The sequence below is a fragment of the Opisthocomus hoazin genome, chromosome 8 (genome assembly GCF_030867145.1).
Source record: "Opisthocomus hoazin isolate bOpiHoa1 chromosome 8, bOpiHoa1.hap1, whole genome shotgun sequence".
In the NCBI taxonomy this organism is placed as follows: domain Eukaryota; kingdom Metazoa; phylum Chordata; class Aves; order Opisthocomiformes; family Opisthocomidae; genus Opisthocomus; species Opisthocomus hoazin.
The window spans coordinates 46,132,750-46,145,984 of record NC_134421.1 but is presented as its reverse complement, the minus strand read 5'-3'; the positions used below and the strand labels follow the sequence as shown (position 1 = coordinate 46,145,984).

At 40.1% G+C, this 13,235-nt stretch overlaps 1 protein-coding gene across 1 annotated transcript in view; it reads right to left on the bottom strand.

Moving 5' to 3' along the window:
• The window catches only part of CFTR (CF transmembrane conductance regulator), a 91,547-nt gene that overhangs the window by 64,187 nt on the left and 14,125 nt on the right, over positions 1–13,235 (bottom strand). The window contains exons 4-7 of the mRNA XM_075428207.1: positions 6,821–7,036; positions 5,819–5,908; positions 4,235–4,398; positions 3,634–3,759 (exon numbers count right to left, since the gene is read on the bottom strand). Coding sequence (XP_075284322.1) covers positions 3,634–3,759; positions 4,235–4,398; positions 5,819–5,908; positions 6,821–7,036 — 596 coding nt within the window. The remainder of the gene's footprint in view (positions 1–3,633; positions 3,760–4,234; positions 4,399–5,818; positions 5,909–6,820; positions 7,037–13,235) is intronic.

Below are 13,235 nucleotides of genomic sequence, written 5' to 3'. Positions count from 1 at the left end.
AGGTTCATTCATCCTTGTTATTTCCTAGGACTGCAGTTAAAAAGCAAGATTCAAAACAATTTTTGGACCTAAAAAATAAATTGAGTCAAGTTTTGGCATCCAATGTTCAGAGATGTCAGACAAAATAACAGTGATCTATGCCATGATTTAGACACTTCATAAACCACAAGCCTCTACAATTCTTGGCACAACCATTGTTAAGCATCTAGTGCTGTGGTATATGATACACTCCAGAAGCATCATCCCATACTCATCTGGTCATCTAGATACATAACTCCCCTAGAAATAAGATACTTTGAAATGCCAGATTTGCTATACATGACCATTAAAGAAACTAAGAACAATCCACAATACAATTATAGTGTCACCTCCCAGAGCACCCTACTAACAGCTTCACCCGTGAAGTAAGGTATCAGTTAACCGCAGTTTGAAGAGGTGGAAGGCAGGGAGTCCGCTCTCCCCTTTCCTTTCTCCATAGAATCTCAGTCTACGGAGTAGCTTCCTGACTGCTGTGCAGTCAGGAATGCAGCTGGTGATTACTCTTAGCTGCTTCCACAATGTCTCTGCATCTTACAGCAAGCTATTAAATAAAAAGAGAAATAATCCAGGGAGCGTAATTCATTTTCTGAGTTGATAGCTCTGACTCACAGTGCTGAAGCTTTCTGTGGACTGCTCTCGTTTCGACCCCATTCAGCATGCATTCCCCAGGTGCCCTGCAGCTCAGCTTTGCCTGAACAGAGGTATCTCTGCTGCAGTGAGAGAGCAATTGCCCTGCTGCGACAGCAATAAACTGGGGCTAGAGATGGAGCTAGACCCGAAGGTGCCCATCCATGGGGTGAGTACTCTAACCATGGGGATGCTGTGCTGAAATTCACAGTCATGGTGGTGACGGTAATACCTGGTGTTGCAAGGCTGAGCACCATAACCTTTCTGTGTCTTCTGGTATTGAGCCAGTGTCTGCATGTGAAGTCCGTCCAGGAATTTAGAGCTGTGTGGAACCCCCTTTCAGCTCTACACTACGCATGCATGAGACTTCCACATGCATCCAGCATCCTACCAACTTCTGTCAGCCAAAGTGTCCTTAAAAGTCCCTGACAGAAAACCTGAGCTCAGTCCACTTTTGGAGCAGGGTGCCTAGCACTGCTTGTTAAGTCACAAGAGAGGTCTGAAGAAAGTAGCCAGGCACTCCAGTCACCACCACGGTAGTGGCCACTGCCCTGGAGAAAGGGCCTCGTAAGTCCCTCCAAAGCTTCTATGAGACTGTGGGTGGCAGCACTGAATAGGGACAACAAAGATTTTTGGGCTTGGTGCTTGTGCAGTCCCACACCGTTGGCTGGGTAGAAACTACCAAAACTTCCCCCCAGTGCTGAAGCACGCAGCCACTATGCCAAAGAGGGAGAATCAAAGCACTAACCCTTTTCAGTTTGCTCCCAAGTACCAGTCACAAGCTGACCCAGCCACAAGCAAAAGTTTTCCAGAGGTGGGTCTGTCTGTGATACAGCTTGGGAGCTCTGTAAATTAAGCACTCATTTGGGACAGGTCTTGCTGATGCAATATGGGCACTTGGAGAGAGATGTAAGGGACGCTATGAGCCTCGTGCATGTATAGAGTGCACCAGTGTATGTCTGCTTTTGAAGTGATGCTGCAGGAATCAGTACAAATACATGAGCTTGAGATCCTTTGCTTTATGTAAAGATGTATCTTCTGCTGACAAAGTATAGACGCTTCCAGTCTTGGACTTCACCTTCTCCAGTGCTGTGCTATGGTTCAGGGAACAGTTCGGTGTTGCGGGTTTTTAATTCTTTCAATACATCGCATAGCCCATAGGAGTGTAGGTATGTTTATTCAGATACCTATTATGAACAGTTATTATCAGTACAGACTTCAGAGGGCACACAGGAGCCTGCCCATATTGGTCCCTCTGAAGTGTCACAGTTTCCCGGGGGAGCTTGCCTGTGGCAGTGTTACACCTGGAGGACAGCCAGCCCTGGCAGCTCAAATCTACCAGAGTAAGGGCACAGGTCTATCCAGTTCATTAGAGCTGATTAAATGGGGTTGCATCAGAAAATGCCAGCATGCAGAAGCAGTATGGTAATGACTGAGTTATAATGCACCGTTGCTAAAATACAGGCAAGGCTTCATGCACAAGGTCTTGATTCCTACCAGCTTAAAAAGCCACCTGGTTGGGAGCCCTTGCAGTGCTGGCTCAGCAAGCAAAATTCAATTGAAACTCTTACATTCCAGGCTTGACCTGCTAATGGTGATGTCTTCACCAAGTGACCTGTTGGATTACTCAAAAAAATATGGTATTTTGGTGCAGACAAGTAGAAGAGAGATACTTTGATCTTGTAATATAGCTAGCATTCTTGTCTTTTAAAAATACATGCATAGCATAATAAAAATTGAATCCCATCATTACAAAATTCAGTATAAATTATTGTAGAAAATACAGATCATAAAATTACAGTCCTTTTTCCAGGTTTCTGTGAGCATTTTTTGGACTAAAATTTATTTAATTCGTTTCTACAGTATTTACTCACAACATGTGGCCTCAAATTTCCTAAAAGCAATGCATGTGACTAGTGACACCAGGGGACTCCTAACCTAGTTCTATCCCCAAGCTGGAACTACCAGCCTGGATTCAGACTGAGTTTTCTCTGATCATTTATAGTAAATCATTACAAATTTTAAGATCTTCCTCATTCTAAAGGTAATGAACACTTCACTTTCCCTGGACTGTCTTTCAGAAGGCAGTGAACAAGAAGGTGCTTGTGTAATAATATCGTTTGAAGTCTTTTATTTACATGATAACATGATGCTTACATTTCTTTTATTTTCATTTATTTTCCCAATCACACACCTGGCATGGAATTTTAATTCTCTGTAAGGGACTAAACAAAAACATGGGACAGCTTTAGTGCAGCGTCACCCATCAATCAATATGTCACTTCTCCTCCCTTCCCCCAGGAGTCCCTGTCGGTAACAAAGACCTCCTCCTCATAGCTCTCACCTAACTAGGTTAGCTCTTTTACCTCCTTTCTGCTTCAGGCCTGGTAGTTCCAGTTCAATCTCAATATTAATTGAAGAGATAAGGATTATACAAGGCTATCTACAGACAATAAATGTTAACGCAATCGTGCAGGATGAATACATGAAATTGCACTACTTTAATCCTTTCACAGATTGCATGTAACATTTAAAAACAGCTTTATTGCATTTCTCAGAAAATGGCTGCAGAGAACTCATACTGTTTCCTCCACCACAGAATAGGAAAGTCTGTAAAGCCTTAAGCAACCACCATCACAAAAGGGCTTTTTATTGTAAGTTGAGGATAGGATAAGCCAGAAACAAACACAGATGCCACAATTGTTTTATCTGCGCAAGCTAACCAATGAAATATCATTATAACAAATGAGGAAGCAAAAAAAAAAAAAAAAAAATCTCACCTCCATAGTGAATTTGACAAATTGGGAAAAAACCCAAGCTGCAGTGTGGGAATGTGTGGTTAGTTCATGGAGGATAAATATTTGTGTGCTTTACTTCTTAACTAACAAGATGACAGATGGTGTTCATAGCCACCTAATTTTTTTTTTGAGCACATAAAAAATTTGACTAACAAATGTGAACACTTACTCACGGATGCTTTCAATCATTTTTTCCATTGCATCTTCCCAACAATAGGCTTTAACTGACTGGATATTTTCAATTATTTCTGAGGTGATGACAAGTCTCTCATTGATCTTTCCTGCCCTCTTATTCCTACAAAGTAAAAAGGCAGTGGGTCAAGCTTCATCTTTTTCATCCTGTATAGTTAGTTTGTATCTGATTATGACTTATGAAAACAATTTTCCTATATGCCTATTCTTAAAATGTTTATTTTAACAGAATTATTATGAAGAATGTGAAAGCAATTATTCTAAATCTAGTAATTGTTTTACTAAGGAGAAAATACAAGCTCTAAAAAGAATAAATCAAGTCACTAACAAAGCAGTCTCAATTCTATAAAGCATTATCACTATTTACTGCACATCAGAACTTTCATTTTGTTAAGTTTAGACAGCTGCTGATAAGGAAGTAAAGGCTCGTCCATGACTCTCCCGACACAGCCAACACTCTTTGCGCTCCTCTTTTGTAACACTGTCATAACTAGACACCCTTAATCAAGTGGTATAAACTTCTTCAACCAATGTGTTTCAGGAAAATACGCTGAGATATTTTAAAACAGTCTCGTCACCTGTATTTCATCATCATTTGTCCCAGCCAGGCTTGGAAAAAGGCCAGGACTATTAGAAGACCAAGTCCAGAAAATGCAGAAGCTTCTAACATATCCCAGAGCAGTCCCATCAGCAATGCCACTTGTAAAGGTGCAATCCATACAAAATGAGCCAGAGCAAGACCCTGTGGAAGCCCACAGCAAAAAATAATAATATTACAAGTTAAAGATGTGCTCTGAAAACTACATGAAAAGGAAGAAGTCATTAAAGTGACACTTTGAAAAATGTAATGAAGAAAGGTACAAATATTTCCAGTAGTAAAACAAGTTTATAAAGGAGGATTTGTGATCCTGAGCACATAGCATTCTGGGTGTTAATTATCATGACAGCACAGAAATACATATACATTCCATGCCTAAACTTGGTTTTTGTAAGGCAAAGTTCACTCTGCAATTGTTCCTTCTCTATGTATATGCACGATGAAAAATCACAGCATTGTAAAAGCAAACAGAATTTGCCATCAACACTGGCTTTTTCAACCACTGCAAGATGAGAAAAATACACAGAAGAGTCTTCTGAGAGTGATTTAATCTGATATAGGAGGCTAACATTACTTTGGTGAAGAGATGACTGTTGTGTGGACACAACTAATTAAAACAGATTGCTGCCTACTTCAGTTGTGTTCCTTCACACTGGGGAGATTTTGGACTGAATCCTGTGATCAGGCTGCACAGGGGTCTGTGTAGCTGCAGCTACACTGCTGGAATGACAGGGCACTTGTCCTAGCTTGTTCAGTGCTTGCTGACATTGCTCTATATAGTAATGTAGTGCTTAAAGCAAATACACCCTACAGCTCCAGCCATGTGTCTACAGTCTCTCTGCTCTTGCTTCGTTCATAGGAAGCAAACCTCGTGCTACCAATGGGCCAGTTAAATATACATACTGAACAGAAGTTCACAGAGTTTCCAGTCCCCAAAGCCATTAGGTGCGATTTACCTCTGTGTCTTTAACGAAAGAGAAGTTTTACAGGAGACTCTGGAAGTATTGTCTATAAGACAGATGTGTTGGGAATGATTGATTCCTAACAAGGTCTTACATCAACACTTAGGAGAGTGGGTAATCAACATCAACTTTTAGGAGAGTGGGTAATAGTGGCAACAGGATGCTGAACATCATTGCTTGTTCAATGGCAGGAATGGACTGGATCACCTTAGTAAAAAAATGTGGTGGTCAAGAAAAGAGGACAGAAGGACTGAGACAGCAAGTTCTGACCTCTGTGAAACCAACTGAGTACCCCAAAAGTTTCCTGGCAGGTTCTCACTGGACTGTAGAACAAGGATGTTTTTTATGGGATACCTGTTTTTTAGGTTTCCTCTACTAATCAGCATAGGAGGTAAAGCATGTCATAAGTATCAGAACAAGCATCTCCATGACCATGTGCCAACACGTTTTCTTTGAGGCAGTGATTCATTTTATATCTACAATAAGCACTCAGTGCAGTCCATCATTTATGCTCCCTCCTTCCTTAATATGTCATGAACAATTTGAAGTATTGCATTTGTATTTGATGGATCACCAAGTGGATTAAACAACTGATGACATACCTCATCAAATTTGTTCAGATTGTTGGAAAGAAGACTGACCAGTTGTCCAGTACTTATTTTATCTAGAACTCTGCTTGACAGTTTTAAGATCTGTAAAAGAAAACAAAACCATAGAAAAACAGCCATAAACAGAATAAAAAACCCATAAAACAGAATAAATACAGATAAAAAATATAGGCAATGGTACAGTAGTATAAATAACATTACGCTATAAAGCAAGTCTCATTAAACTTGTTATTTATGTCACTTGAATTTAATACAGCCATTAAATTGCTTTACAGACATTGATTTATCGACTTAGTCCTTGCTTTCTGTTGCATATTTTATGTATATAGATATATATGCAAATACAACTCTTAATTAGGCATGCATGCTGTGTGCTGCTGTGCATCCTCAAAAACCTCCTACCGTGCCTATCTTCACAAATATTTTTGAAAGATATTTTCACAGTGAGCTTTATACTAAAGTAACCAATATGTTTGTTTAAATTAGCTGGGTTTGGTACTGGTAAAAACAAACACCTTTTTAGATCTTTGGATCTGTGAAGATGCAATGCATCAGTTTCTGTTGACTCTTCATGCTATAGAGATCTCACACAGTACCATTCAAACTCAATCCCTTCTCTGTTATATTTCTTGTTTAGATTTCCACCTCTAATCCTCTTTTGAAAATATTCTTTGGCCACCAGCATATGTTATTCTTCCTTTGCAATACACGTGTATAACAGGAGCACACTGGTAGAACAGTTAAGGCATCTCACCACATATCCAGCAAGTCTGAACCCACACAGAGGCTGTCTTCAGTCAAACCAGCTGTAGGTGAGTATTTAATTCTTCGGACTTAGTAAAAGGAGAGCTGTCAGAAACTGATGTTAGCCACATTATTCTTTTGTGTACTTTGTGTACCTTGACTAACAAAACTATCAATCTTTCAACAAACTGGCCTACAAGTTACGTAGGCTACAGACAGAGGTTTGGCTTTGAGCATAAATAAAACAATTACCTTCTTATAAATCAAGCTAAACATAGCTATCCTCATTTGCATTCCTATATGTTGAAGACCAAATATAGCAGGGTGTATAAGTAGTGTTCGCACAATGAAGAGCAGGCACAAGCCAATGCCCAGGTAGTACGCTATGGATCTTTCACTGGAGTTGTCTGGATCATAGGAAGCTATTATTCTTCCCAGCAGAAGGGGCTGCACAGATTTGGTGACTTCCTGCAGATGGAAACAAGAGAAAAATAATTTTGGTCAGTAGTTGGTTCATGTTTTTCAAAACAATTAACATTTTAATTTCAAGTCCTACCAACAGAGATTTACAGTTTTATAGCTTAAACAAGGAAGCCACGTCTGTTTGCTCTGCAAACCACAGAAAGTTGCAGTAACTACACAGAAGAACAGACAACTCACTTCTGTCTTAACCTATGATGCTCCTGCAACTCCACCAAAGCAAATCCAGTTTGTAAATTTTGTTTGATCATTTTCTACAGAAGTGACAACTGAGATTATCTTCCACATTTACTTTCCAGAGTTGTAATGGATTAGCCACATCATACAACTGAATCCAGTTTAGCAGGCTGGATCTCTTGTTTTGGGCCCTAGGGAACAGTTCTGACTGCACTTTATTGGACTTGCAGGACACAGAAGGACTCAGAGCTCCTGAAATTAACACCAACAGAACAACATAGTGAAGATATAGCTAAAACATAAAGTAAATGGAAATAGCAATAGAATAAAAGTATAAACAGTTTAGATCATGGTACCAAACACTTCTAGACATGGTATCTAGGGTGGTAACAGAAGCAGGATGAGAGGGCGTAAATGGCAGGGGAGGCAAGTTTAATAAAAGTCTCAGAAAGAAACCAGTCCCTCCTGCACTGGCAGCCCCAGCACTTCCCACCCTGGGCTGAACAACGTGCTAGAGAACCACAGTAGGAGAGGAAAAAGAGGGGGTATCAACTGCTAAACTGCATGGCACGCAAATGATCCGCTATAGCCCTGACTTTACCTTAGCCTACTATTACATTTATCCTCATCCTCCTTTCCCATTGTAATTAAACCCCACTAGCGTTATCTCACCTTTGCCTTCCATTTCCCTTCACAGCCTCATCGTTCTCACACTTTCACTCCTACAACCCCATCCTTTTCCATCTCTGCCTCTTGCCCCCTCTTTCCTTCCCCAGTCCTTCCCCAAGAGCTGCAAAAAATCCTCGGTGTGCTGCGGTCTAAAAATTTGCTTCATCTTCTGCACGAGCTTCTGAAGGGTGTGAAGCATGTACATGCTCCTTCGCTTCACTGTTATATTCACTGCAAAAATATTTAGTGCTAAGAATTTTTATGCATGTCTCCTATCCTTCTTCCTGTTGTGTCTCAGCAGAAAGCATCTGATACTTCAAAAATAGCAATTCTTCTTTGTACATATGTGTTAAATTCTGCCAAAAAGTTATTAGTACAGCCTTCCAGCTGAAAGCCTCACAGACTATCACACAGAGACTCAGAGAGAAGTGAACTCGTGAAGTTCAGCTCTAATTAATGTTTTACAGTGATAAGCAGATTGGGAAAATCCCCCTTAATATTTTCCTTCTCCTTTGGGTTCCTTTTGGTCTCTTACACAAGAGCAATCCCAAGTACTTCTACAACCTGTACTGTAACCCCTTTTGAACATCACTGTTGGTGGAGCTGATATTCATCATTCACTTTCTCCACAGAAGAGCTGAAATTTTACATCTCAAATAGCCTACTGTGCTACGCACTACATTTCCCAAATTAAACACAACTCTGCCTCAACACAAATCCTGTAAACCTGGAGGCAGCTTTGACAAAGACTTCAGTGTTATTAGCAGGTAAAGGGAAGAGTGTTTATTAAAACACACATGACCTAAGGCAGCTGTGCTTAGACCATAGGCATCCCGAAGCAGCAAATCAAAACTCCCCAAAACTCCCAAAATACAAAACACTCACCTCTCAAGGACAACGTGGTGCTTTCATAGTCTCAGAGATTCCAAGATAAGCATTTATATATAGGCTTAAAAATAGCAAGATTTTTTTTTTTTCATTTAGTCTTGTTCCAGTGAAAATGGCATGCTCTGCTGCTGTGTTTGTTGTGACTATAAAGGTATTGCACATGTGCCTAGTTCGCTGGGAAAAAAGGTGACTTACAGACTAAAGGTAGAATAATGGCTGGTAATAAGCCAAACCATTTGCTAGTGGAGATTTATCAGCTTACTTGCCAAATATATTATTATCTAGTCTACATGCAAATGAAAGCAGAACTACCTGTTTTTTATTTTTCCTGTTGTAGCCTTGAAATTACTCACTGATATAAACGTGGATAAATAAACCGATTAGAATGACCTGCCTAAAAAAAGGAACGGGATTTGAGCACCTAACAGAAAATCCAGTTCTCAAGAGTCGTGTTTTTCCTTCTCCTGTCCTTGCTCTTCCCACTGCATTCATCATAGGCCATTGAGAAACTCAGAAATGTCCCCCTCACAGAAATCTTAATTAAAACAGCAAAGATCTGAGGAGAAATGAGAGTATGACACAGGATATCATGCTAACCTGACCTGGTAAGGCTATTCTTACGCAATGAGAACTTCTGTGTTACATGTATCCCCCATATGCTCAATCACTCTGCATTTGAAGACAATAATGCACATCTCTGTTTTGGCATACGCCCAAGAAGTGTTTCGGGACTTTCATATCCCTCCCTGCCTCCTCACTCACACCCGTGACCTACATGCGAGAACTTCAGGAAATCCTCATTAGAGTCCTTTGGGATACGATACTAAAATCATTTCTGAGTTGATGTTACCAGCTGCTGTGCTGAGTGGAAACATACATTTCATGGGAATGAATATAGGAGAAAAATGTAAGTAGAATCAAACTGATCCTCACAGCAAAGTACCCAGTTTGTTAGCCAGTATCGTGCTGAAAAGCAAGCTTTTTGTTTCACCACCATACCACCTTTTCTTTAGATTGCAAGACACATCTGCTGATGAGGGGAAGCGTGGAAGCTGTTTCAAACAGCAGGGCAGCAGAGACATAACTCAACGTGCCGAACACAACACTATTTATGAGGGCAAGTCGCAGTATTCCAGGGAGCCAGAGCGCAAGTGTCCACCCTGCAATAACATCACTACCTACGGCACGTGAGGGGAAAGGGAGAGATCGGCAACTGCTAGACCTAATGAGAGCAAAGCTCTGGTGCCAGCTGCAACAACAACTACACAAACAGCAGGGATGTCAGCAGAGTTTTAACCACGCTCCAAGAGAGGTGCCATGAAAACCGCTCAAGGATCAGACAGGGGAAGAGCCGAAAGGAAAGCGAAGTTCAGACGAACACACGACTTGGTTGCACCTATGCCAATACGGCACAACATCCTGTCCCCATTAAAATTAATGGCAAAGCTCCCATTAATTTCCGTGAGCAGAGCCTGAAAAGAACACCAGTAGCTTTAGCAGTGAGTTTTTCCTCTTACAGCTTTCAGTAAAACGAAGACTAATGATAATGCAATCAAGAATTTAAACTAAGATTTAATCTTTCCATGTTTATTGTGAAAAGTGTAGATTTTGTTTCCTACATGCTGAATTGCACGTCTGCGGTTTCTTAAAGAAATTAGAAAAAAAAATCCAGTATTTTTTTAATTTGATCACTCAGAAATCCTGCAGTCCTGTTCTGTCCTCACCTAGTCTGAGATTGTACTCCATTAAAAAAGTCCACACAGAGAAACCAACCCTGCAACCCCAGTGCCACACGTGCATGCCCACACAAGTTTCACTTGCCTGTGCTCTGGGAAAGGATGTTATCCTCAAAATTGCCTGCAAAAGCCCTCCGACATTGCTTAACTTTTAACAGGAATGCATTACTCCAACAGTTTCAGCTGACAGACTCTGCAGGAATACCTATTATAGTGTAAGGCAGGCTAAATTTGTAGAACTGATGGGGTTTTTTTTAAATACAAACCACAGTGAGCACAGGCAGCACTGTAGCCACCATCTCCACTCCTTTCTCCTTGCACAGCCCCTGCGTAGCAGAAGGCAAGCACGGCACATTGCTTCAGACCAGATCTACAGCAGCGGCAACTTCGGACTGAGGTGAGAGGCAGTGAGAGGAGAGACGAGGCTCTTCGTCAGTGACAAGAGCCCGACAAGTTAGGGAGACTTAAACTGAGAGAGAACAAAGTTGACTCGGGAGCTAATTTCTTGATTCCCCTATTTTAATCAGAATTTGTGTATATGTGCATGTGAGTGTATCTATCCACAAGAAAGAAGCAAAAAGATGAAACGTAATGAACTTTTTCACTCTAGGTTTTATTTTTAAAATCCATGGTGCTGAGAAATTTCAGAATTGTTCTTTACGAGCTACATCTAGGCAGCAGTCTACATGTGATTGCAAAAATCAAGGCCTATAAATTTTTTTTATTTTTAATCCATGAAGCAGCATGACAGACTGAGTTACATCCTAAATTTTTTATGGACTAGAAAGAACGTGCATGCTGCATTTTAAGGGAAGCAATTTCCATTGTTGTCAGAGTACTTCTTCCCTTTTCTTTAGAGCATTTTACTTTGTGACTTTCTGATTCTATAACTGATACTCTTTTTCCCTGGACATGGTATTACAAGAGAAAGAAGCAGCCACTTTTTCCATAATTCTTCGGGGGAAAATACAATCTGAAGTGAAATTGTAGTCCCGTTATTAATTATCCAATTCAAATTAACCGTGTTCTAAACCAGAAAACTCGCATCATTTTCAGTCCAAATTAATATACTCAGGAATATTTTACAAGACTTTCATCCCAGGACCCTAAATAAATTTACATACTTTGTAATCTGCAAGATCAGCCTGTGTTTCATGCAGCCGTCTAAACAGGAGGGACTCCACAGAAGTTTTCTGGGGTGGAACCATTCCAGCATAAAACTATCAGAAGTTAGGCTCCAAATTCAATGTTTAACCTCAAAAATGCACTTGGAGCTGAAATGCTGCTTGATGCATTAAAACTTTTCATCCTCAAAAAGTTCCTGTTTAATGCTGAAAAGTCTGCATGTAGCTAAGGACTTGTGGTTTAGTTTTCAGGATATTGTTATTTATGCTTCAGGTGTTTTATACACATTTACTAAAACTTGAGGGTATAGGTGTTGGTGTGGTTTCACTAAGCATACATCTGGCATGGCTGCCACAGAGCAGATGACGATCTTTCTTCAACTACTTACTAGAAGATCCACCTAGCTTGAAATTTCCCTTCTGCAGAGGAGTCAGTAGCAAGTTCATGGGCACGATGACAAGTCACCACCCTCCCCTCCTCTTATTGCCTGGGAGAGAGGTCATTCTAATGGGCAGGAAGGTTTATATTTCTGTAACTGAACTATTATCTTCACATAGTTCTTTGGGATACTCAATAGAAAGCCAGAAGAAAAGAGAACTTTGGTTTTATAGCAAGCAATATGAACTTCAGAGACATTTGTGGGCTATTTTACACAAATTCCCCTTACACTCTTCTGCCCAATCCATGATCTTGAAAGTGCAGCTAAACTAGACACATTCAACTCTAATGCCAGTGGAATTAGTTTTGAATAAGTTTCTTTATGTATCAACCTTCCAAAAATGAGAATCTGGCCTAGAAATCCATCTTACATCTAAAAACACTGACTATCTCAGCACACCGGACCACTTCAGGCCATTTTGGGGTAATATAGCTGCAGTTTCTGACACCACAGCAGTTCTCTTTGAACAGAGAAGCATGGAGTTTCATATCTCACTTTCACTACTGAATTGCAGAAACTTGACAATAACATGGACGTTTAATGTGTATATTGGTTAACAGCAATTTTCAGATTTACAGTCTGGTCATCCAACACAACTAGTGATTAATAATAAACTATTTTCCCAGCTCCTAACCCCAGTGGTAGGATTGTCAAAAAGGTAGCATTTGGTAAGTCAGGATAATCCTAACTAACACATTGGAAAGGTGATAAACATAATCAATTCAGACTTTCACATCAAGTTCCTGATCATACACTTTGGAGCACTAAGCACCAAGATCCAAGCATATTTCACACAGTTATTCATACAGAATTGCTATCACTAATGACGACAACTTGTTTATTGTATGTGTAAACCTGAATAAAGCATTTAACTATGAAGCTGGCTGATAGTCACTTGGACAAAATTGACCGAATCATGTGAAATTGCACTGTCCTTTGTTTTAACGTAAGAGTAGAAAATACTTTAGAAACTTCTTAAATACATGTTCTTGATAACATGAGAAAATAATTACAGCGACACAAAAATTCAGGTGCTCTATCTGTACTTGGAGAAGCACATGCCAGTCCCTGGCACTACGTATATTTCAGAATTATTAATAAGTATGTTTTAAAGATATTAGGACATTATCAGAAAATAATTTTTTTATGAAGG